Source organism: Lemur catta, chromosome 5 (assembly GCF_020740605.2).
Source record: "Lemur catta isolate mLemCat1 chromosome 5, mLemCat1.pri, whole genome shotgun sequence".
In the NCBI taxonomy this organism is placed as follows: domain Eukaryota; kingdom Metazoa; phylum Chordata; class Mammalia; order Primates; family Lemuridae; genus Lemur; species Lemur catta.
In genome coordinates, this window is record NC_059132.1 from 100,424,795 (window position 1) to 100,451,775 (window position 26,981).

General features: G+C 39.3%; 1 protein-coding gene across 5 annotated transcripts in view; it reads right to left on the reverse strand.

Annotated features, from left to right (window-relative positions):
* Positions 1-8,469: 8,469 nt before the first annotated feature.
* Positions 8,470-26,981, reverse strand: part of FAM149A (family with sequence similarity 149 member A) — a 38,339-nt gene continuing 19,827 nt past the window's right edge. For 3 of the 5 annotated variants that reach the window (XM_045552353.1, XM_045552356.1, XM_045552358.1), the window contains exons 2-14: positions 25,234-25,344; positions 24,807-24,942; positions 22,412-22,554; positions 20,999-21,124; positions 20,114-20,284; positions 18,548-18,738; positions 17,582-17,736; positions 16,684-16,787; positions 16,042-16,251; positions 12,319-12,439; positions 10,952-11,080; positions 10,786-10,864; positions 8,470-8,712 (exon numbers count right to left, since the gene is read on the reverse strand). In XM_045552353.1, coding sequence (XP_045408309.1) covers positions 8,639-8,712; positions 10,786-10,864; positions 10,952-11,080; positions 12,319-12,439; positions 16,042-16,251; positions 16,684-16,787; positions 17,582-17,736; positions 18,548-18,738; positions 20,114-20,284; positions 20,999-21,124; positions 22,412-22,554; positions 24,807-24,942; positions 25,234-25,344 — 1,750 coding nt within the window. In that variant the 3' untranslated portion in view covers positions 8,470-8,638. The remainder of the gene's footprint in view (positions 8,713-10,785; positions 10,865-10,951; positions 11,081-12,318; positions 12,440-16,041; positions 16,252-16,683; positions 16,788-17,581; positions 17,737-18,547; positions 18,739-20,113; positions 20,285-20,998; positions 21,125-22,411; positions 22,555-24,806; positions 24,943-25,233; positions 25,345-26,981) is intronic. The other 2 variants (XM_045552354.1, XM_045552355.1) reach the window with 2 other exon arrangements.

A 26,981-nucleotide genomic window follows, 5' to 3' on the forward strand; every position in this document is an offset into this window, starting at 1 on the left:
CCCGCGCCCTCGGGACGGGTCCGCCGCGGCGGCCGCCCGGGGAGCCTGCGCCGTGCACGCGCCCGCGGGCCGAAAGCGAAAGCCGGAACACCGCGTCAGCGCCCCGCGGGGGTTCTGCGGGCACGAGAGGCCGCCCGGAGTGGCACGGGGAGAAGGGACGGTGCGTTGCGGGCACCCTCAGGCTGCAGAGGACATTGGAGCCGGTCACTTCGGCATCCTGGGGCGCCCTGGGGCCACCCACGCTTGGGTTATGGGAGCCCACTGCTGGGGTGGGGGGAGCGGGGCGGGGGTGGCGAATTTGGCTGAAATGAAGAGGTTCGGTTTGACATTCGGCTTTGGGGCTCTAACCTCGCGCTTCTTGCTCAAGACACCGCGCTGCGGTGCTCGGCCGGGACTGGCTGCCCGCCGGGACATGGGTCGCCCTGGCTCCTGCATCAGGGTCATTTAGAGCAGCTGGCGACTTTGACCTAGGGTGGCTTCAGGGACACAACCTTAAACCACCTTTTGTGCCAGGTGACTGAGACACTGGAGAACTAAGTGAGGTTGTTCTGATCCAGATATTTTTCCAAAATTCCTTCCAGACCAAGGAAAGCCAGAGACTTAAGGGAACAAGAAGGGGCCGGTAGGAGCGGACAGGGGAGGGTCTGAGAGAGGGTGGAGCTGTGGCGGCCGGAGAGGGGGGTTTCGCGAGCAGACTGCAGTTGCAGAGCCTGCAGGGGGAAAGGCGAGGACAGAGAGAAGGATGCTCGAATTCTGCCCGCGACTGTGTTCCGGGACGACCAGTTTCTCTCCCCCAGGCAGAGGTGCCCCAATCCTGCCTCGGATTCCTTTTTCTACACTTGATACTTCCTACAAAGGCTAGGAGTGTTCCCCTCCTAACCACCAAGTGCCAAGGAAGATGAAATGGAAAGAACGCCCCCGGGGCCCTATTTTGCTCGATTACATCAGTTGCCGGCAGCTACTATTGTATAGGTTGCTCACAGCCAGTGCAGGGCCGCTTTGGTGCAGAGAAAAACATGCCTGAGGTTTTTCCCCAGTTGGATTTTTTTTTAAAGTCATGCATATGTGCTGACATGGAAAGAGGTTTATGAAATATTAAGTGGAAACAGAAAAAAAAAAAAAGCAAAACAAGTTACAGAACAGATGTGGTGCCATCTTTGGGACACAGGTTTTCCCATTAAGCGACACTAATGTCTGAAAAGAAAAGTACTGATCAACTCTATGGAATGGGGAAGGGGAACGTACACTTTTTATTTTATTCACTTCTATATTGTTTAATCACTTCAAGACTTTTTAAAAATAAATGTATTTATTTAACATTTTTAAGTATGTCTCATGGGCTTTAGTTTCCTCCTCTATAAAGGGTTGAGGCTGAACTGTGAAATCAATTGCAGCTATAAAAGTACAAGATATGTCTTTATCAGACCCTGCTAATCTCTGTGGACAAAACAAGGACTATAACCTACCACCTCTCCCCTCAAGAGCTGAAGGAGGAGGACTGCTGTAGGCAGCACAAGTAACAGCTGGGGCAAAGAAATAGCCCGGAGCAGGGAAGGGTAGAATAACATTAAAGTCTTGTCCCTTTGTTCTTTTAGTCATCTTTACCGTGCCTTCCTTGTTACCAAACAGGACCCTTCTCAAACTGCCCTGGCGTATGGAAATTTCAGACTAAAGGAGTCTGGGAGTACAAGAAATGCATGGCAATACCCTTCTCACAGGACAGTCTCAGGATAACAAAGTACACAGTGCTGCACCTTAGAATGTTCACTATGAAATGTAAAAGGCGAAAGATTTATTCGATCTGAAGAGAAACCAGAGTATGAAACGTAATGGTGGTTTTTTGACTGCATTGCCAATGCGGTGGCAATCTACCCACATTTGAAACCCCTGCAGATTTTCAGTTTCATGGAGCTATTCTCACTGGGTAGGAAGGCGGTTCCAAAAGACAGCTTCTATAACAAAAGATACCCTTCCCCCTTGGAAGATCTTTCTTTGATCAAGATTTTTGTTTGATATCCTCTCACACTTGAAATCAGTGCTTTTGAAAGTTAAATTCATGGGCAAGAATATGTTATAATACTTTTATTTCCTAAATTTTGTGTCACTTGGAATGATTCCCAACATAAGACAGATATTTAATTTAGATTATAAAAATAAATTCCTGGCTGGGTAGAGAACTACATTATCTGCGTACACATCAAATTACTAAGGGTAGCAGGAAACTTTGTCATCGAGTTCTGAATCACAGATACCAATATTAAACGAAGGGCACAATACTTAAATGTGCAGTTTTATGGACAAACATCACCACTTCCATGTAACCACCACCAGATTATACAGTAGAACACAGAATCTTATAGTATGTACGCTCTTTTATCTGGTGTCTTAAACTCAACATTATATCTGTGAGATGAATCTGTATTGCTGTGTGGAGTAGTTTCCCTTATTTTTCACAGCTGTATATTATTTCATTGTCTGAATATATCAAAATTTATTGTTCACTTTACTGCCAAAGGAAGTTTCAGTTGCTTCCATTTTTTCCACGCTATGAATAATTTTGTATGATCACTCCTATAGATGTCTTTTAATACATACGTACATATTTCTACTGAATATATGCCTTTCTACTGAATATATGCCTTTCTACTGAATATATGCCCAGCAGTGGAATTGCTAGGTCATATGGTATGTGTATATTTAGCCTTAGTAATTACTGTCAATTTTCCAAAGTTGTACCAATTTACATACTCATCAGCAGTCTGTGATAGTTCTAGCTGCTCCAGATACTTGCCAACTTTTGGAATTGTCTTTTTTTTTTTTTTTGGTAAAGCCATTCAGTTAGGTCTTGTAGTAGTATTACATTGAGACTTTAATATGCATTTTCCTGATGATTTATGATGCTGAATATCTTTTTGTAAGATTATTGACAATTTTGAAAAGTGTTGAATCATTTGCCCATGTTTAGCATTGGAATTATTTGGGTTTTTTCTTTTTTAGTGATTTTTAGGAGTTCTATGTATGCAATTAATAACAATTGTTATATAATAAATTATATATATATATATATATATATGAATACATGTCCTTTGCCAGATATATAGTGTGAATTTCCTTTTCTCTGTAGTTTGTTGTATCACTATCTTAATATTATCATAATCCATTTTATGCTGCTATAAAAGAATACCACAGACTGAGTAATTTATAAACTAGTTTATTTGGCTGATAGTCCTAGTGGCCGGGAAGTACAAAATTGAAGGGGCTGCAGCTGGTGAGGGCCTTCAGCTTCGTCATCCCATGGCGGAAGGTGGAAGGGCACAAGAGCAAGTGTGACAGAGCAAGAGGAGGGGTCCACACTCATCCTTTGACCAGGAACCCACTCCCATGATAACAGCATTAATTCACTTCGAGGGCAGAGCCCTTATGACCTAATCACCTCTTCTGGGTCCCAGCTGGACACTGTTGCACTGGAGATTAAGCTTCCAACACATGAACTTGGGGGGACATATTCAAACCATAGCGGATGTCTTTGAATAAATAGAATGCTTTTAAATTTTAATGAAGTCAAATTTATTGATCCTTTTTGTTATGGCTGATGCTTTCTGTGTCTTGTTTAGAAAATCTTTGCCTACCACAAGACAAAAAAGATAATTTCTTATGTTAATTTCTAAGATTTTATAGTTTTACCTTTTGTTTTTAGATCCAAGAATCATCTGTAATGCATTTGTGTGTGTGAGGTAGACTTCAATGTCCATTTTTATAAAAATATGAATATCCAATTGATTCAATAGTTATTTAGTGAAAAGACTATCCTTTAATCAATGCATTGCAATGACACCTTGTCACAAATCAGGTGACTGGACACACACATATGGTCTATTCTGTTCTATTGCTGTTTGTCTTTCCTTGTGCCAATAGCAGATTATTTTAATTAATGTAATTGTATAAGTCTTGATATTTCTTGGCTGGCATAAGTTATCTAACTTGTTTTCCAAATTTTATAAAATTATCTTTCTAATTTGAGCTCTTCATATTTCCATATAAATTTTAGAATAATATTAATACACACACAAACACATATAAACACACACAAATTCCCTGATGGGATTTTGATTGTGAATGAATTAAATATAAACCTCATTACATGCTGTATGCTTGTAACAAAATATCACATGTACCTCATAAATATGTACAACTATTATGTATCCACAAAAACTAAAAATTTAAAAAAAAAATCAACTTGGAGAAAATAGACATCTTTATAATACCTGTACTAAGTCTTCTAATCTGTGTCCATCACGTGATATATCACTTTGTTTATTTGGATCTTTAATTTCTCCAAGAAATGTTTAGTATCTTTCTTTGAGGAGGTCTTACCCATTGTAATGGCAAATTTTATAGGTCTTCTTGGTTACAGGGCCCAGTTGTTTGTTCAAACACCAGTCTAGATGTTGCTGTATTTCTTAGATATGATTAACATTTAAATCAGTAGATTTAGAGTAACGTGGATTGCCCTCCCTAATGTGGGTGGGCCTTGTCCAACCAGTTGAAGGCCTCAATAGAGGTTTCCTGAGGAAGAAAGCATTTGGCTTCAAGACTGCAACACAGAAACCCTACCAGAGTTTCCAGCTTACCTATCCTGTCTTGTGGATTTCAGACTCAATGTTGTAACATCAATTCTTACCTGACTTTCCAGCTTGCACTACAGATTTCAGACTTGCTAGCCCCCTTTCTCCTTGAAAGAAATCTCTTTTTCTATTTCCCCTCCTTCTCCATATGTGTGTGTGTATCCCCTATTAATTCTGTTTCTGTGGAGAACTCTAATATAACCATTTTATTAAATTTCTTCCTAGGTATTTAATTTTTTGAGGTTATTATAAATGGTATTTTTATAAATTTTGTTATCTAATTGTTTGTATACAGAAATGCAATTGACTTTTTATATTGACCTTGTTTTCAATGTCACTAAAATCACATATTTTTTAAGTCTATTTGTAGATTATTTTGGAATTTCTAAATACACCATCATGATTTCTGTGAAAAATGAATTTTTTTCTTTTTTTCTCCATTCTTAAGACCCTTTAATAATATAATCTTGTCCTGTTGGGCTGGCAAGGATATCGTGTGTAATGATGAATAACACTGGTGGTAGCTGACACTTGTATTGTTTCTGATGTGAGGAACTAAAATCAGAATAAAATAACCACGAAGTATGAAGTTTCCTATAGGTTTTTCTCCCTAATTACCCATTATCAGATGACAGTTGTTCTCTTATCTTCCCAGTTTCCTAGGAATTTTTATTATGAATGGGTATTTTTTCAAAGATTTTTTTACTCCATTTATGGAGATAATTATATGGTCATTTCCTTTACATCATTTGTTGCATTGGTTAATTTTCATGTGGTAGACCAAACTTGCATTTCTGAAATAAATTTAATTTGAATGGTATGTGTTATCCATTTCATATATTACTGATTCAGTTTGCTACTGTCTCACTTGGGAGTTTATCGTCTATGTTCAGGGATGACGGTGATCTGTAGTTTATTTTTTTTTCTTGATTCCCAGCCACTTTATTGTAATCCCCCTCCCCCCCCTTTCTTTTGGTAATGGCTTTATTAGGTTTTGTATGAAGGTTATGGTAGCCTTACAAAATGACTATTATCTTAAAGAACTCTTTTATATTGCTCTTGTTGGTATGACTTTTTGCTTAAATATTTGGAAGTATTAACCAGTGAAGTCATCAGGACTTGGAGTTCTCTTTGTGGGAATGCTTTTAATAATAGATTTAAGTCTCATAATAGATATAACCCTTTCCAATTTTCTATTTCTTCTTTGGTAATAAGTGAAGTTTTTCAAAAAGTTTTAACATTTCATCTAAATTGTCAAATCAAGTTATTTCATAGTATACTGATTATCCTTTTTAACTTTTTTTTTTTTTTTTTTTTTGAGATAGAGTCTCACTCTGTTGCCCTGAGTAGAATGCCGTGGCGTCAGCCTAGCTCACAGCAACCTCAAACTTCTGCGCTCAAGTGATCCTCCCGCCTCAGGCTCCCAAGTAGCTGGGACTACAGGCATGCACCACCACACCTGGCTAATTTTTTTCTACTTTTTTTGGTAGAGACGGGGTCTCACTCTTGCTCAGGCTGGTCCCCAACTCCTGAGCTCAAGTGATCCTCCTGCAGCAGCCTCCCAGAGTGCTAGGATTACAGGCGTGAGCCACCATGCCTGGCCCTGATTATCCTTTTTAATGTCTGGAGAATCAGTAGTGATATGCCCATTTTCATTCTTTATACTGTTATTTTGTGCCGTCTCTCCTTTCTTCTTGATTTTTTTTTCTTACTGTCAATTTTATAAATCTTTTCAAAAAAGCTACTTTTGGCTTTGTTGACTTTTTTCCTTCTGGTATGCATTTATTTTCAATTTTACTGATTTTTGTTCTTGTCTTCATAATTTCAGCTCTTCTGCTTCTTTGAGTCTACTTTGTAATTCTTCTTCCCCCCATTCTTCCTTCCTGCTGGTAACCTGTATTCTACTTTCTTTCTCTATGAATTTGCCTATTCTAGATACCTAATATAAATGGAATCATACAAATTTGTCCTTTTGTGTCTGCCTTATTTTACTTTGCATAACGTTTTCAAGGTTCATTCCTGTTGTAGCATGTGTCACAATTCCATTTCTTTTTAAGGCTGAATAATATTCCATGGTATTTATATACCACATTTGTTTATCCATTCATTTGTTGTTGAACGTTTGGGTTGTTTCCATCTTTGGCTATTGTCAGTAACATTGCTATGAACATTGGTGTACAATCCCACAACTTTTGATGTGATGTATTTTCGCCATAATCATACTTAAATATTTTATAATTTCTATTGTGATATTTTTACTTGGGCTCAAAGATGGCTTAGAACTGTATTGCTTAGTTTTCATATATTTGTGGATTTTTCTGTTTATCTTTCTGTTGTTTATTTTTAGTTTAATTCAACTCAGTCAGTGAACATACTGAGTGACTGTAGCTCTTGGAAATGTGGTAAGACTTGGTTCATGTTTCAACGTATGGTCTATTTTTATAAATATTCCATGTGTACTTGAAAAGATTGTGTCTGTTGCAGTTTTTAGATGCAGCATTCCACGTGTCAGTTACATCTAGTGTGAAACTTGTATTGTTTATAATATGTCTGCTTGTTCTATCATTAACTATGAAAAATCTATTAGTGTCATGAAGTTGTGGCCCCATCCAAAAGAGGTATGGATATGGTGATCATTCTCGTTTCCACTCTCTAACATGTTTCATTGTATAGAAAATGAAGTCAACAAAAGAGGAATTATCACATGAAAGCAAGGCTCTACAGTCATGTTTGTTTTGTCACTCTGTGACAAAGGAAAGCACTAATTCTAGTCTCAACACACAGACATCTATAAGTACGCAATGGTCCCCTCTCCGGACAAGCAGAAATATCTCTGAAAATAACTTATTATACATTTATATTATATATGTGTGTATATGTATATAATGATTATGTCTAAGTTTATATATATAAAGCTTCATTTTGGATTAATAAAATTAGACTGATCACATAATTATCTCATAGAGGAGAAGACATTCTGCTGATTTGAGATCTGAGAATATGAAAATGTGTCTAAGGACTTAAGTCATTATAAAGGAAAACAGTGGAGGGAGGGATACAAGAAAAATAAACCTAGAGCCTTGCTGATCATGTCAGATGGGGACAAACGCTCTGAAGAAAAACAAAGCAGGGCAGGTGGACAGAGTGTGAGGAGAGGGAGGGCCGTGGGACGGCTTCACTGCAGAGGTGACGTCTGAGGAAGGACAAAGCCCTTGCTGACGCAAAGCCCCCTCCAACAGAAGAGCACTTCAATGTCAACAATAAACATGACCTCGTATGCAATAGATTTTAAATATGTTTATGTTCAGCTCTAAAAATCAATAAATGTGGAGTACTTTTACGTGGGCTACCTGAGTTTGAAAACGAGAACCATAATAGTAAAAAAAATTGACCTGGGAGAATTAGCCACTGACATTTCTCAAAGAGGTTCATGACGAAAGCACTTTTTAAAAAGGTATGAGAAAGTCAGCATAATGATTAGAACAATCCGAATCTTACTCAGTCTGACATATTGTCTCCAATATAACTTTATTATTTTTAAAGAACCGAGTAACATCTATTAATGACTGGGATTTTGATGGAATTACTAATAGAATGAGACTAAAAAATATGTCAAGGTACAAAGGTACAAATGGCGTATTCATAGATAATTTGCTCTTATATGTTAACTAGTATGTGAATACAGGCACACACTAATTATGTTTGTGTATCATTGATAAAATGATGAATTATAAATACATGGTAAGGTCATCTGAGCACAGCTCTAACATTCTTTAGAACCTCGAGGATGCTTCCAGTAAAGAAGTGCAGTGAGTTTTCATTTCATTCTCTTTACAAGGCAAAGTGTTCAAAATTAAGTAATTTATTTGTTTGTATGTCTCTCAGTCTAACATCTCCCACTGTCAGACAAACAGATAAATAGAATAATACTTGTTCATCCATTTTTCAAGTGATAAATAGTGTTCCGAGGCTTTGAATGCTCCAGTAAATGCTGTAGTTTTGGTGAAGTAATTTCAAGATGCCACTTGGAATCTCTTCCTTGAAGCCAAAGTTGTCCTCTGAAAAGATTTAGGCAGATACTGTGAACCTGAAACACCAACCAAAACGTAGTTTTTAGTAAAACCTTAAAAATTCAACAACTTCTCAAAAGGATTGTTTTGTACCTTCCATGAAGATACTTTTGATAAAAAAAAAATACTTTATTTTAATGTCACTTTTGCATGAGCCAGGAAATAGTTATATATAAAAAGTGTCATTTGGAGTCCTAGCCAAACCAAGCCTAGGTGCTGGCCATGAGTTCTCCCAGAGCTGGGGGCTTTGCGAGAGCCTTCTATGCAGAGGTCAGTCCTTAAGGTCCAGGACGCTGGGTAGGGAGCTGCAGCAGCTCTGCTACTTCACGGAGGCAGAGGCAATGCCAGCACTTCAGGAGACCCTTCCCACTAGTGGGGTACCCTCTCAGTTTCTTCATTTTTTAATTTTCTACCACAGAAGAAATGAAAAGCTGATAAGTTAACAGCTCCCAGGGAGGTGATTTCTGACCTGGAAGCAAAGGTAGCAGGGACGCCACATACCTGCTTATCAGAGAAAAACAAAATAAATCCTCAGAAATATAGATACGTCTCCCTTATAGAGCCTCGGTTACGTCTACAGAAATACAAACGGCCTCTGACCATCAATGATAATAGCGGTCTCAAAGTTACTGATAAGAGAACATGCTGACTTAGGATTTGGGGAAAGATCGCATGCAGATTTAAAACAAACTCAGAGCCTGGTTTTCTGCCCCCACCTGTACCTCTGCATGCCCAAAATGCTAATTAGACATCTCCATCTGGTAAGCTATAGTCAACGTCCCCAAAACTGAGCTCATCAAAATTCCTCCAGTTCCCTCTTTGAGCATCACCAACTACTGGCCATCCACGGAGTCGCATCTGTCAGCCCCCACTCCCTGCTCACTCACGACCCACGACCCACGTGAGGGTCACCTCCTTCAGGAGGCCTCTGACCTCTTTACCCACCTGAATGGTGAGCTGGATGGTCCTTGAGGCACACACCAAAACATTGGTTTTGAATCCCAGCCTTTAGCACGGAACTTGGCCCAGAGTGAGCACTTGATACGATACATCATTATTGATTAATAACAAACTTGGCCGCCTACTTTCCCTGACTATCTACAGCTATGTTAAAAGCAATACCTGATAATGTAGCATGACTGCCCTTCAGAGAAAGAACTGCTGTGATGAGAATGACAGCTAAATCTGTGTGATGCGATGCTTAAATTCCACAAAACTTATTTTTGGAATTACAATATATTAAAAATTTCCCTTAAAACAATAAACTATCCTTGACATTTCAGATTATCTATAATACAAATGGTTCGTAATTTCTGAGCAACGTATGCCTGGCAACTAGCTGGGTCCTTTACATAGATTTCCAATATTTATTTTATCTACCCTGCCTATTATAAAACAAACAAACAAAAAAAAAACCTGAGGCCCAGAGAGGTTGGGACACTCCTTAGGTTGCACAGCTAGTGGGTGGCAGAGCTGTGATAAAAACCCGACATCAGAGTCCAGAGCAGCGTACCTCACAATGATGCTATGCTGCCTCCTTGAAAAAAAAAATGTTGGTAACAGTTTCGAAAATTAAAACATCACTGGCCTGGATTCACGCTAGAACTTTATTCTTCAAATAACATACTAGGCTGAGAATATGAATTCATCTGTAAAACTCCATGTTACAAAATAATTTGCAAATTTATATTAACTTTCCCAAGCATTTTTATTATGACACCTTCAAAGAGAATCTAAGATTAGGGTTTCATTTAGAAGCATGAAAACTCTGTAGCAGAGAAAGATAGTGACTTCTCCTAAGACAGCATTTTCCTGTTTTTATTTTTATTTTTTGAGAGTGAGGGCACCAGTTAATTAAGAGCATCTGGGCACTTTGCCCTTCGTGATCAAACAGCAGATAAGTGCTTGTTTGTGCAGCTTTGGTCTTTGATAGAAGTTTCTGAGGTCAGGCCATAGACCAACGAACAGTGGCTATTTCCTCCTACGTGGTCAAAATAGGCTTATCAAGGTAGATAATCTTCCATTTCACTTTCTGAAACTTGAAATCTCACAGGGTACGTCATTTTATTTATACGTGAAAAAAAGCTGACCTGTCAAAATACTTTGACCTGTCCCTGTGTGACCAGCAAATTCCATTGGCGTCAACGAACCTTTTTGAGGTGTATCTAACTGTTGGGAGGAAAACAAAACGAGGAGTGAGTTTTATTTTTTCAAATTATTTTGAAAAATCAAAGTTACGGTTAACAGAGAACCTACCCGGAATGTATGGGTTGTGCTGGGCCTTGAAAGCTGTTCCAGAGTTACAGTTCTTTCTCTAAGAGGCGACAGTTCTATACTGTTAGGCATTGCACTTAACACACGGCTTTGTGGATGCCTTCCTCTGTACTAAATGAAGGATGATATGTTCTTGTTTAAAATAAATGCAATCCTTAAAAAGACAAAAGAAAATCTACATCTGCTTCAATCATTCACTCATTCATTCACTCATCTGAAAAATTTTATTTAGATATTGCTAAGTATCAGGTCTACTAAGGATAAATATCTGTTAAAATGTATTTTAATTATGTAACAGCATTGTTAAACCTGATAAAATGGTAGTGTCAAAACAAATATGGATCAAAAACCATAACCATATAGAATTACTATCATTAAATTGTAATAGAGATATAATTCAGCATTTGTGAAGCATCAGACTTTAATGTGATGTTTGCCTTCCTTTATTACTTCATTCTAAGGTTAAACACTAAAGCTCTGCCACTCTTGCCTTCTAGGAATGGGTTCCATTGCTGTGCTCTAGGTGGCACAAAGAATAAAAGAGAAAACCTTGCCTCAGTGGGTTTTTCTCTCTCTACACCCTTTATGTTCCTACAACTGGAGTCCTTCTGTGTTTTATAAAATAGAGACAAGTTACTTGCGTCAGAGTGAAGTGAGGGGTCATTGTAAATCTGGGGGAAACCTGGTTATACACACTGCTAGCAGCATAACTTCCCCAAACGTTTTGCGATTGCAGGCTGAGTTGAGCAAAGATACTGCCTCTACATTGCAATAAACATGGCAATGTTAGCTGTAAAAATGAGGCCTAATAAAAATGATTAGGGTAATAATTTACTAAGCTCTTAATTTCATGCCAGGTATTACTTAACATATAAGAGTTCATTTAATCCTTACACAAATTTTTAGTGGGGTAGGAATCATTATTCCCCTTTTATAGGGGAGCCTCCCTAAGGCTCAGGGAGATTACAGTGACTTGTATCAAATCCTATAGAAAATTTGAGTGGCAGGACCCAAACACGGACCTGCCTGTCTCCTGACCTGCCCTAACCTCATGCTCTTTTCTTCGCTATACCATCCTATCAGATATTTCTTTGATACCTGGACTTTCTGATTTAGTTCATGCCATGTTTTTATTTCACAAAATGGTGAAGGAACCCTTTCACCCTCTATAAATTCTCACAAGCCATTTACTTTCTACAAGCAGATTATGGAGACACTTTGAAGATAGCTAATCAGATCATTCTCTTATGTTACTGATTTCGCTTGGAAGTGCCAAGATTATTTTTGCTCATTTGTTTTCCAACAGACTATCTAAATGGTGCACTTAAGTATAATGGAATCTCTCTTACAGAAACAGGGCGGGATCCAGGAACTGCCGTGTTCCGCTCCCCGGTGTCTGAGCCTATCGGGGGTAACCTGCTGCGTGAGGTTTGAGCTGGCGGGAAAGACATGTGTTCTATGCCAGTTTGCCTGTAAACACAACAACATGTCACTGAACACCCAGATGCACAGAGAGGGGGACAGACCTTATCAAGAAGCTCCCAGTCTGAGCTATTCCTCACAATCCGCCTTCCAAAAAGAATACTCCAGTACAATAAGCTAAGTTTCGGGAAGACAAACCAGAAGTAAGGACCACAGCTCCAGCCACGCTCAAGTCCTTGTCTGGCAGCAACTGTCAGCCTGGGAGGGCTGAGTGTTCCTCTCTGCTAGAAACTGTGCAGAGCTCAGAAAGAATCAAAGTTCTATTTAGCTCCTCTTCGGGAGCTAACAAGTTGTTGAAAACAAGATGAAAATATAACTAATTAGGGAACAAGGCAGCCCAGCATATAATAAAGGGCTGTGGCATACGATTCTGAATATAAGTACTGCAAAAATTTAGGGAATAGAGCGATTAATGAAGGATACAATTAATTATAAACGTACAGGTCCTGGATCAGGAAAACTACAAAAAATCCTAAAAAGGAGATATGAAAATAGAGGCAAAAAAATGTTCTTTGATGGGAAAACTAAATATTGTGAAGATCTCAGTTTTACCTACATTTTTTTTTTTTTTTTTTGAGACAGAGTCTCGCTTTGTTGCCTGGGCTAGAGTGAGTGCCGTGGTGTCAGCCTAGCTCACAGCAACCTCAAACTCCTGGGCTTAAGCGATCCTACTGCCTCAGCCTCCCAGGTAGCTGGGACTACAGGCATGCGCCACCATGCCTGGCTAATTTTTTCTATATATATTTTTAGTTGGCAAGATAATTTATTTCCATTTTTAGTAGAGACGGGGTCTTGCTCTTGTTCAGGCTGGTCTCGAACTCCTGACCTTGAGCGATCCACCCGCCTTGGCCTCCCAGAGTGCTAGGATTATAGGCGTGAGCCACCACGCCCGGCCCCTACCAGATATTAATCTTCAAAAATTAAGTTGGTTCTTGCACAAGAATAAAGACAGACTCTAATTCATTTATTCATTGCCAATAATGTTATGAAAGATGCAATATGATAATTTTTGATCTATAAAACTGTCAAGCTTTAAAATACACATAATATCCAAAGTTTAGTGGGCTACAGGGAAACAGACAGTCTCATGTATTGCCAGTGGGGCTCCAAATTGGTACAACCATTGTGGGAAGCACTCTGGAAAAATATTTCAAGAACCTTAAAAATATCCATAACCTTTAACCTGGTAAGTTTACTTCTAGGACTGCACCACTAGGAAACAATTTAAAGATGTTCTTAAGATTTATATAAAATGATGCTCACTGCATATTACAATAATGAAAATACAGAAAAAAACTGAAAAGTTTCAGTAATATGGAAAAACTTAATAAATTATCATACACCTACAACTTTTCTTTTCTTTTCTTTTTTTTTTTTTGAGACAAAGTCTTGCTCTGTGGCCCTGGCTAGAGTGCAGTGGTGTCATCATAGCTCGCTGCAACCTCAAACTCCTGGGCCAAATGATCCCCTTGCCTCAGCCTCCCGAGTAGTTGGGACTACAGGTGCATGCTGCCACACATAACTATTTTTTTCTACTTTTTTGGTAGAGATGAGGTCTCACTGTTGCTCAGGCTGGTCTCCATCTCCTGAGCTCAAGCAATCCTCCCGCCTCGGCCTCCCAGAGTGCTAGGATTACAGGTGTGAGCCACCACGCCTGGCCTCACATGATTATTTCGTAGTCATTAAAAGTATGCCTTCAAAAATATTTGATAACATGAAAAATAGGAATGATATAATGTTAAGTGGAAAAATCATGAAAGAGTGCTACATGATCCAATAGTAGGATAAACCTAGTGTTAAAAAGAAAGACAATGGAAAGAAAAGAAAAAATATAATCCTGCACAAAATCAATAGGAAATTTACCAACAGCTGTCGTTTCTTCATTTTTAAGTGATGGGCATACAGGGAATCTTTGATTTCCACTCCTATTTGTGGTATTGTCCTGATGTTCCATGGTGAACTTACAGCATTTTGATAACTAGGGGAAAAATGTTTCAATAAAAGCGAAAGCCGGCACATGAACAAAATCATGAAAGTAAGGAGACACAGAGCGAGTGTGTTCATGGGTCAGAGGGAAGATACGGTGTCCAGAATGAAGGCGGATGCAGAGAAGCCATGGGAAATAGGTGTGCACAATCAAAGAGGGTGGTATCCCCCTCAACGGGGCAAACATTGGTTCCTCGGGGGCAAAAAACCTTACTCTTCTGTATAAAGCACAACTATACATACAGATAAACAGTCTACCTGTGGAAGTAAAATTCCATGGGTGAGGCGCAATTAGGAAAAGTAGCCTAAAAGGGCTCATTAGTATGGCAATAGTGAAAAAAGAAAAAGCTGAAAAACACTGGTCTGCAGAGAGCAGGGGCCAGAACATGGAGGGAACGTACAACCGGAGACATCTGAATTTATTTCAATTAGGAAACAGAAATGGTTGTTGATGAAAGTCCAACAGTGGAGCCCAGGCAGGCTGGGAGGGAGAGCAGAGAGCTGGTGACCTGGGCACAGGACCAGGAAGGTGTGCAAAGTGGATAAGAGAGACGGATCCCCAAAGAATTAACAGAAGAGACCCAAATACAGCTGAAAATACCAGTCCCAAACTGTGAAAGAAACACAAAAAGCTGAGAGTGGTGCTAGAATGCATCTTGAAAAAGTTCTGTTACCAGATAAGTGCTGGCAGCCGCTCACTCCTCCAACTCCTGCAGGGCCTCAGCCCCTCCAATAACTCCCACCCTTGCTGCGGACAGTCTATGGCATCGTGGCCCAGCAGTGGCCTCCAAAGCCAGACAGCACTGTATGTACACCTGGCTCTGCCACCCCCCGGGGGGAAGATCTTTGGCAAGTTATTCACCTTCTTTCAGCCTGTTTCTTCATTTTAGATTTGGAATAATATGAGTACAGACTCAAAAGGTTTGTGGTAGGGAATAAATAAGATAATAAATGTAATTCATTTACCTGGTGCCGGTAAGAGAGAAAGCAACCCATAAACACTAGCTATTATTATTAACATAAGTATTGCCCGACACTGAATTTACCTGGAAAGCTCCTTTGGAACCCTAAGATCAAGGAATAGACAAGTATCTTTCTAATTAGGCCACGATTTGATGTGACTCCCTAAGACCAAAAGCTTTTCTGAAACTCCTCACGTAGAGTGAAATCCATAGTTAAAGATAAGTAAAAACTGACAGGTGTATACGTGTGTGTGTGTGTGTATAATTTTTATAGCATTTTCTATATGTTATTTTATTTAACCTCCCCATAAAGAAGTATTAATTATGTAATTTAAAAGCATTAATTAATAATTGGTTTTACAGATGAGGCCACTGAAACCCAACCAAGATCACCTCATAATCACTTTCATCTCACCTAGCTGCCTATGCTAGTTACACGGACTGATTTGTATTCTAGTACACAACTGCGTATACCACCGGAACAAAATTAATCTTAAATATTCAAATTAATGAACTCATTAGAGAAGTGTCTACGTAAGATTTCATAGAAGTTGTTCTGTCTGGAATAATTGATACACCCAACTCGACAAGTGTCTCTGTCCCATGTGACTTCTAGTTTACCACGAGAGAAACAAGACTTACAGTTTTGTTCCCCTGAGAACCTCATCACTGTACACGTTGGGGGTTTTTATTCTCTGTGAATCTGAAGCAAGAGAAGGCAGCCTCCTGTGCACCGGCGTTTTCTTTGCAGAAGTCTGTAATCCCCGCGTGTCCGAGATGCGTCCCAGCAGGGGCCTGGCGGAGGCAAGAGCGTTGGCCCCTCCGCCCAGGGCTTTCTCCTCCTGTGAGTTCCTGGGGGCGGGAACCAGTGCTTTACCCCGGGGTATGTGCCCCGAGAACAGGGAACGCGGCTGTGTGCTTTCCTGGGCCCTGTCTAGAGCAGTGCCCGGCACACGCAACATGCTCCTAAGTATGTGGCATGAACGCACAGACTGTCGTTTCCACTTCTATTTCAATGAAGAATCATCATTGTTAGTAATCAAATAGTAAAGCCCACAAGATTAAGAATCTCACAGCTACATTCCCCTTTCCTCATCTCCCATCCTAATATACAACAGCAACTGTTTTATGGTCGATATTAGAAGACTCTGTTTTTGTTGGGGCACAGGCACCTTGGAGCGTGGGATTAAACAGCGTCTTCGTTAGCTCATGTCCCCCAGAGTCGTCGGTGCTCGACCGTTTCCAGCCCAGGGAAGAGGCTGGGAAATTGTCTGTTATACGTACTGTGTCCTATCTGCAAAATAGGTAGGTCTCTGCTGAAGTGGCTTTGCTTGAATTGTCATCACACCGTTCAAATCATTATAAAAATTGTTAGAGAAGCGATGAATCTGAGAAAAGTAAAAAATTAAAATTAAAATTAAAAAATATCCAGTGCCATTCCAATCCCCGATGTTTATCAGGAATCAGCAGGAGGCAAATGGCACACTCCAACTGGCTAGTACGAGGAAAAGTTAATGAAGGGACTATATGTTATAAAGGTGTGGCATGAGACATTAACAAGGAATTACTTGTGACAGTGGGGGCATTTAGCACACTAGGCCTGAGGCGGGAGCAGTGAGGGAGAGGCTCCCGGCCCCTGGAGAGAACAGCTGCACCGAGAGGGATGCCACCAACCCAGACAGGCAGCCAGAGGACAGCAGGGCGGAGCCTCATCCTACCGGTGCTCTGAGCTCCCAGGAGCTGGAGGCAGGGAACTGAGCTGCTTATCGTGTATGTATCCGCCTCTGGGCCCTCCAGGGTGCGGAAGGCAGAGAGGCTGAGGGCAAGAGAGGGAAAGGCCTCAGGGCTCCTAGGTCCCCCAGAGTCAAGAGAGACAGGCTGGGGGAAAACCTGGTTCTAATTGTTTCCTGGGTGCTGACCTTGGACAGATTACTTTACTCTTACTCCCTCCCAAAATACAGAAAACAGCTCCACATTTCAATGCAGTGCCTGCATGTCCCTGCTGCATTAAAGAAGGTGGTGATTCCATTAAACTTCATGAAATAATCATATTGCATTTTAGTCTTATTGACAAATGATCCAAATACCTTGACACTAGAATTTAATGGAATGGCACTCATGCCACACTGACGTGAGAGACATAAAGACTGAAGATGCGAGAGCAGAGAGTAAAAGCACCTACCTGGGGTGGATTAAGATGGGAAGCCAGAGGTATGCTGCGGGTTTCAGAACTTCTGGACGGGGGAACACTTGATATATCAGCGGGGAAACGGGAAATGAGCGCATGTGGAGATTTGTTTTCAGCTACTTTCAATTTTTCTTTCTGTTTTTTTCCTTCTGTGTCAACAGAAGAATTATGAGAAGAATTATAAGAAACATAAGATTGTCTAATACAAATACTTAAAATTAACTCTTCAAAAAGAGTATTTGCTTTTGAGTCACCCTGAGTCCATGCTATGGCCACTGGTAAAAGAATATTACTATAGAAAGGAGAGACCCCCATGGAGCGATTGGTTGATGTGACTATCATTTCAGTGGTGTATGTAGGAAAACAGAGATTATATGATGGGTCAGTAAAGATTCTCAGTATTTTATAAAAGCCCAACTGATCCCTTTGGCTGGAAAAACAGAATTTAAATTAATATGATTATTGCCTTATTGTACAAATTAATTACTTAAAACTAGCCGCTATTGTCCACAGCTGATATTTCTATGATTTGTTTCTGCTCCATTTTAAGTAGTTTAGAAAACATCTGTAAGTTGAAATAAAGATAAAGTGATTATTGGATTGGCTATGCTTACATTTTACTTTACAAATAATGTCATGACCAACTAAAAACAAGTATCTCACTATTAGGGATCTGTTAGGTAAGTTCTTTTTAACCACAATAAAAAGAGCAACTTCTGGCTTTTTTCTTATGCGTTTCTGTGTTTTTTTCAGGGTGCACATGCGTTATTTTTATAGCCCTAAAACAACAACATCCTTTTTGAAGTGATTAAAAATCATTTGTGAATAAAGGTAGAGAGCCCACTTCTCTTCTCACCTTAATCATGTTCTAGGTATGGCCAAGCCAGGGTGGGAGAGCACAGAGCTGAGGAAGAGGAGTCTTGTTTTTTTCATATTACCCCAAATTCTACAAGTAAGTACCTGTGAGCGTAGTTTCCCAGTTTTTTCTAATCAGCTCTTCCAAAATTTCTACCACATTTTTCCAGACATGATCAAACACTTCTGCTGCCACCGCATCTTTAATACAGTCATGAGGGGAAACAGGAGGAAGTCCGTGTTTCTGCGATTTCCTGCTGTGGTGAGCTGGCTTTTGTTCAAGACATTCATCATCACTAAGGAAAAAAACCCATTCTAATTACTAAAAGGATCAATGGTTAGAGTTAAAATAATTCTATCTATCATGCATGCTTATGTTAGGTACATTTATACATATATTGAAAACATTCATTCTTTTTTAAGTAGCACACTGGTTTTAGGGGGAGTTTTTTATTTTATGAGACAGGATCTCACTCTGTTGCCCGGGCTAGTGTGCAGTGGTGTCATCATAGCTCACTGCAACCTCAAATACCTGGACTCTGAGTGATCCTCCTGCCTCAGCCTCCCGAGTAGCTGGGACTACAACCACCAGCTGATCTTTCTATCTTTTTGTAGAGATGGGGTCTCGCTCCCTCATACGATCCTCCTGCCTCAGATGGAGCCACCATGCCTGGCTGGGTTTTTTTTAATATATACAATTTTTATTGGCAATTATACCTTAATAAAACTAGGGGAACAAAAACAAACAAACAAAAAAAAACCCCAACTCTTAGTTTCATTGATCTGTCCTATTGGTTTTATCTAGTCTCTATTTCATCTATTTCTGTTCTGATCTTTGTTATTTCCTTTCTTCTACTAACTTTGGGCTTGGTTTGTTCTTTTCCTCATTCCTTCAGGTGCAAACTTAGGCTGTTTATTTGAGATCTTTCTTGTTTCTTAGTGTAGGCATTTAATGCTGTGAGCTCCCCTCTTAGAACCTCTTCTCTGCATCCCACAGTTTTGGGTCTGGATTATTGTGTTTCCATCTTCATCTGTCTCAAGATTTTTTTTAAATTTCCCTTTTGATTTCTTCTTTGACCTTCTGGTTGTTCAGTGTGTTGTTTAATTTATACATATTTGCTAGTTTTCCAGTTTTCTTTCTGTTATTGATTTCTAGTTTTATACCATTGTGGTCAGAAAAGATGCTTGATATGACCTCAATCTTCTTAAATTTGTTAAGACTTGTTTCAACAGTGTTATTTTTTAACGTACCAATTTTTGATCATGAGGCACATACAATATTTGTAGGCTTTCTTAAAAATAAAATGTGTATTTAGTGCAGAGACTAGAACTTCCCCTTCACCCTTTCGGGCAGCTATGTATAGAATACCCGGAGCCCCTGGGCATGAGGGCCACTAGTAGCCTTGCCTACTTTCACTGCATGCAGGACATAATTCTTGTTCTCTGTCTGTGCTGTGTCGTCAAGAAGAAAGGGACACACTGCTCTTGCATATACGTATACTCCCTGCTAGGAATCTAAAAATTTTGGGGAGTACATTACTCTCTAAAGAATAGAAATCTTTCAGACAAGTAAAGAATATACAAAACACTAAATGACCATATAATAAAAAATAAATGTCAAATAAATGACTATTATGCAATGAAGTCAATGTCAAATAAAATTCTATTTACTCCTCTTTTCTATCAAAAGCAAAATACTCTTCAATCTTTCCATCTGCCTCATAAACCTCTTCTTCCAGGGATGGACATGCCCTTAGGTCAGCAACCCCTGTGCCATCGCGGCCTGGCAGGGCAGAGGCTGAGAGTGCTGCCGGGACTATGTGGGAGCCAGAGATGCACAACCTATGGGGGAAAAAACAAACAGATTCCACATGGCAGTGTGTAGAACATCAAAAATGCAATGCTTGCATAATCATGGTGCATCTTTAAATTATCCATAAAGTACAGAATCCGAAACTAAAAAATCATTAAATATTACATTTGACAAAGCTCATATCCTTCAAAACATTTGAATATAGGCATCGATTAAAAATTTTAAGGTCTTCTTAAAAGCCTACACTATTCTATGAGTTTGTATCCTCTTTGGCTATAATGAAAGGATGTCTGAGCACAGTCTCCAATACGTATGAATGGCATAAAGAGACATATCAAAATCTGTGAGTGAGCAAAAGAAAACAAGATAGAGTTTTATTTCTTCTGTTGCTACTGCCTGGAGGCTTAGGATCCATCACAATCAGGCAGTTTCTGATTCTGCCTCCACCTTTCACAGTGCCTTTGGGATCAAAGAAAGTTGATGTTAACTACCTTGTATGTGCGCATGTGTGTATTCCATATATACTTTACACACATATACACACACACACATACACGGATTTACACATCTCATCAATTTGGAATCAGAAGCATCTTGTGAAAAAAAGTCTCTGTACCTGCCCTTCACTGAAATCTAAACTTCCAAATTTGGCGGAGCCAAGGCTAATGGCTGAGATAAACATGAAACAGCACCACTAAAACACAGTTAAAAACACTTTCTGAGAGTCACTTATGCGAACATACTCTCTGACACTGCTGCTGTGTTCACAGGCATCACGTAAGCGTTTGTGGCCCGCGGCATTGGGCGCCTGGCCCTGGAAGTGCCGGAACCCTTCCTCGGCCGGTGGCATCAGCTGCCTTCCTAGTACTCTGCAAGGTAAAGAAAAAATAAGAAGCTACTAACATCTCTGATTAGACAAGGGAAAAACGTTTTGAGATCTCAAAGGTAGGACACAATAACAATTTTGAAGGCACCTGTGTGACGTGATAAGCTAAGTATAGGCACAAGGGGAGCGTCCTGGTGACACAAAGGAACTGCGGCTCCCAGAGAGCTTGAGAGAGCAGCCAGGCTGTTCTTGCCACTGACTGGGTCTTGAGGCCAAGTTCTCAGGCTCCCCAAGCCACTGATGCGTTTGCTTGTCTTTCATATGCAAGATAAAATAATAAGGGTTGTCTTGCAGGGCTGATGAGCGGCTCAGATATAGCACATGTCTCTCAGACTCAGGTGCCTCAGGCAACACTCTCTATAAATGTTCACTAGCATGTACACAATGAATAAATACACATGAGTATGCACACTTGGCTTATGTACCTTACGCCCTTTTTCCACCTTCCCTCCTTCATTTTTATCTTAACTGTGTAAAATAACGGTGTCAGGAATAAGTCTGAGCTCCTGAGTTTTGGTAAGCGCATCATCCTTGCAAAGTAAGCAGCCACGATTAATATCTAGTGCACACAGCACATTCTTTAAGGCAGGCGGCTTATGAAGGATAGAAAAGAAAAACAAATATCAACTTAGTCAAGATTTTTTTAAAAGGTATCTAGTCGAGCTAACCAGAAAATCCATCCGAATTTACGTGAGTGTTCTAATTTATTGTCCCCAAACATAATCTAGAGGAACTTTCAGATAACTGGGATAAACTTTCTCCTACGTAGACTGGCTGAGTGACTGAAGGAAGAAAAGCTTCCCTTCATACCCAATCTGCAGTCTCCATCATTGACATAAAATGCAATAAATGATCGCCCCACATAAGAAATGGGGTGAGAGGGAAAGAGTCACCTATCCAGTCGTTCAGCAAACAATCCCTGCCCGCCTGCATCCCTCACACAGCTCTCTCGATGAGGCAGACACATGCACGTACTATTGAATGTGAAGGTAAAAAATGACTTCTACCATCCTTGCATTTGTTACATACGTAACGTCTTTCTGAGCTAGATTTGCTTCTCACAAACGAAAAGGCACTTGAGTATTGGAACGTCTCAACAGTTTCTCAGACACTAAAAAGAAGGGCATGATTTCTCAGCACATGACTGCATTCTGGATAATATTTCCACTGGGTAAGTGCTTCCAGTCAAATGTATGGATTGCACTAAACCAAGTCAGGAGTGGGCAGTTCAAAAACCCAGTCCAGAGAATCCTATGAACAAGACCCCTACCTCAGATGGAGGGACCTTCTTGTCCACTCACTGCATTCATCCAGTAGATTCTGTGTCTGGGGGCTTACTTTCCCTTCAAACAACATTTCCTCGACCTCCCAGAATAACTGCTGCACTTTCTGTGCATTGGCTTTGTCAAATTCCTGAAACAGAAATACACACTGAGTTGTAACACTAAAAGTTACGGAAACATGGGCTTCGCAATCAATGATATTTATAAATTTATATTAACCCATTATAAAGAATGGAGTACAATATGGGAAAAAGAATGTGGGCTTTGCAGTCAGACATATTAGTGCTCCAGTTTTTATTTTTCAGATAAAGTATAACGTATCTCATTCTGAGCCTCAGCCTCCGTAATTGTCCAATAGAGATAATTCCTATCACGGGAGTTACAAGATTTTACATAGATACAATTAAAGGTGTAGGTATTCATATTGACACAGACATCAATACAGATAGACATACACACACCCTACATATCTATGCACACACATGCACAGTCATATGTCACATATACAGTTGTGCCTGACACACCTAAGCATGTCTTTAAAATATTAGCTATTTTTTTTTCTGATGATACCACAGAAAAGGAAATTATGCTCATAGAAAGGGCCATTAACCTGCTTTTAATTGATGAACAGAAAAAATTAAAAAAATCCTTACTTATCTTAATAAGTGTACTTATTAAAGTGAGGCCAGAATATTAATTTTCCCTCTGACCTTGAGATTCTTGCACTGTGGCTACAGTGAGCTGTAGATGAGAAAACCTTTCCGCCTTCCTAGCTGGGCTTGGTTGGGAGGTAACACTCCTAGAGCTCTCACAGCCAACAAGGAGAATGGAAACACTATTGTAATCGAAAGAACCAACACTACACAGGTTGGCTCCAGGACAAGAGTCCCAGCCATGTTTTCTAAAGTATGTGAATCTGAGATCTAATTCGCAACTCACAGCAACAAAGCACATGTTCAGTCTGACATACTTGACCCCAAATGGTCAATCCAGGTTGATTTTCACAGACTACTATTCACTGTTTTCTGTGTTCGTTCTTCTCTCAAATTAATAATAAACTAGATTTCCAGATTACAGGGGAGATGAATTATTTCTTTTAAAATGCAAAGAAGAAGAAAACTAATAAAAATAGTTGTCTACTAGGAAGGGACTGGGTGGCTGGGCCATGGGAGAAGGCTCACTTTCATTTATCGATCTTTTGCATTTTGTTGCTTTTGCAAATATTTCCCATCGAAAGGTAAATAATTTTTTAAAAATTAAAACGAAAGCAATTGTAGGATTTAGAGTATTTTACATTCTATAAATGGAAGTTATATGACTGTCCCAGGTAATTCCATGAAATTCTGTACTAAAAAATTCCTAGAATTTGGAAAGTCTAAAGCAACAGCTCTCAGCCTTGTCCCCATGGGCACAGCCATGTGGAAAGGGTGCAGAGAGGGTGGCGGTGAGTGGGTGGGAGGGTGGGGAGGGAGCAGCTGATCCTAAGTGAGGGAGTCACATGTTTGCCTGTTTGAAAAGTCCCCTGAACCATTCTGAGCTGACTTCCTTCCAGACTCCCCAACCCAACGCCCCTCCCATTACTGCTCTTTTGAGAATCAGCCCTGCACAGCTGTATAGGGAAGGAGATTTAGATGTGCTGGGGGGAGTATGGAACTGCTTTTAAAGAAAGCAAAAAAACAAAACAAAACAAAACAAAACAAAAAAACCACACACAGGAGGTAAAACAGAACATCCAAAGCGCTGGAGCCAGTTGGGCTTCCCAAAAGGCTGTGTCCAAGGACTCGCAGAGACATGTGAGGGGAGGAAGAGGCAGGAGACTGCAGAGTCTGCAGTTCCTACCCAAAGCTGGGGCTGCAGACTGCAAGCTCACCCAGTGAGATTCCCACTATCACAAAGAACAAAACCAAAGTCCAAGTTAATAGCTTCCGCCAGGGTTAGACAGTAGAGGTGAAATATCTGACTTAGGATATTGGGGGGAAATGCTCTCATCATGGTGGCATTTCACAGTTTTATTCAAGTTCTTCATTGTCTATCAGTGTTTGTCCTGAATTTCCAGCCATAGACACCATACAAATCATGTGGAATGTGTTATGGGGGAGGGTTGGAGGGTGGAAAAAACAAAACTATCTACAGCTGAGACCGCATTATGAGATTATGATTGATTGTTCTTTTTCTCTATATTTCGCTATTCTAATATTTTTACATGTAACATGTAAATGCTTTTATATGTCTGTATATGTTGCTATGTAATAGGTAATGTTGTTACAATTGGTAAAACAGGTAATGTTTTTATAATTGGTAAAAAGACTTTTCGAACATAAGGAAGCAATTCTTCACTGTAAATTGTAATTACAAGATTATCCAAAATATTCTGAGACATACATCATCTCTCCAAGAATAAACTGAGCTCCTCTCCGTAGACAAGCCAGGCGTAGAGCTGTGTGTGGCAGACCCAGACCAGGAGTTGGGGGCTTCTGTGGGCGTGTGGCTTCCACTGGAAGAGAACGGTGACGACTCACTGCAGGGATGGACGCAAACAACAGAAATAACATTTACTGGGAAGAGCTTATACTGGTAAGTGGCATCATTTCTCTGAGCCCACTTTCTCTTTCTTTTGTTAAATACGTTTGTTAATTTCACAGTACACTAATTTTAAAATATTTTTGCAGTGTCACATTTTCACGAGGTTAAAAATAAAACCGCGTTTTACTTTTAGAGATTCACAGCCAATCACTGATTTTGTTTCCCACATATGTTATGAGCATTTTGTGATTTTTAAATTAGAAGCATTTAATAGGTTAATTCTTACCAGGTATATTGATTAATGGCTTTCTGCACATTTCTTGTAAAATGTGTAGGTAAAGGATCTTTGCTTTTCACAGCAAAACTGTGCTTTCTATATCCTTCTGACAGTCCTCTTCTGAAAAATAAAATAAAACATGAAAAGTCTCCCTAATTTAATAATACAGTTTTATTAAGACTTTTGAAATGTCCTGTTTGTATAAAGTTGCTCCTCTTCTCCTGCCATGTTCCCTAAATATACGTGCGTGCACCCCCTGCCCCGACATCCTAAAGAAACTGAGGCCCAAACCTTGCCATTTTTATTTTTCTTAGAATCAGGGTTGCTATCAACCCACATGCACATTTATGTGAAATGGAAACAACAACAACTTTTTGTGACAGCCAGAGAGGTAAAAGCTGCTCCAAACATCTGACAGTATTTCAGACATAGCCTTACTCCAAGGCCTAAGGCTTGGCAAGTGCAACATGGGCTTGATTTTAGTCCCCATTGTTCCTTGACCAGGCCCCTTCATACTTGCAAAACCCAACCAGCCCTCCAGTAAAAAAAAAAATCATCAATCCCATATTAATTCTGAAACATATCAAACTCTTTTGAGTGACTAAAAACCACACAAACATCTAACTCATTTTACTTTATCACTGTTGTTTGGTGTATATCCTGAGTTTGACAGCGTTAGGAAATATTAAAATTTAATGGAGAAATAAAACAGAAGAAATATCTAGATTTTAAATAAGCTATTAAACCTACCTGCTGTAGCACCGTTCGTGTTAATCATTCAATGAATCTTTTAAAACATTTACTTCCTTCTAGTTAAAATATCTTCCTAATGTTTAACAGTCAACAACTTTTGTTCTTTGAATATAAATCTTATTTTCTCATAGAAATAACATATGTTAACTTAAGATATGATAATGAATTAGGAAAAAAACACTTCAACTTTCAATATTTCTAATACAGACACCACTATAGCATGCATTAAGAAAAACTTTTGCTTTCAATTAAAATGATACCTAATTTTCAACACTTGTATTTTTTAATGTAAATGGATTAAATTCTGTTTTTAATTATGTATCTATAGTACTCTACAACAAAGGAAATTTTAAAAACAAATTAATTACTGTAAACAGAGATTAGGAAGAATCTCGGCCTTCCATAGATATATCTTGTACAAGAGAGAATGATAGAACTATATGATTTTTCCTCTCCTTTTTGCTTCTACGTCTTAAGTACAACCAAGTAATTCTAAGGATAAAGATGTCAAAGAAAGGGTACCAGAGAGAATAACATAGAGCAAGCTTTTATGCTAACAAACTGCTTTACCTTCAACCTTCTTCAGCTGTTTTTAAGCCATTAATTATTTATCCTTAACATGTAACTCAACAACTTTCTAGGTAAATATAAAAATACTCAATGACAAAAGAAAGCAATCAGCAGTCAACTAAAGAATTACATCAAATAGATCTGTTTTGAACATCAAGAAATACACACTGGTATATGAGTTAATATGTTATTGAGAAAAACTTTAAAACTCAGCGTGAGTTACCTAAAACATTGTCCTTTTATGATACATATCTATATAATAATAACAGTCGATTAGAATTTGCTTTGTCATTGATGCTTTGATCAAGTTACTTTTTCTCTTTTGGACTCAGTATTATCCGTGTCCGTAAAACAATGACAGTACTGCCAACTTTTTTTATACTATTGTGAGACTTAAAATGGATAAAGCATATGAAGTGTCTATATAATCAGTG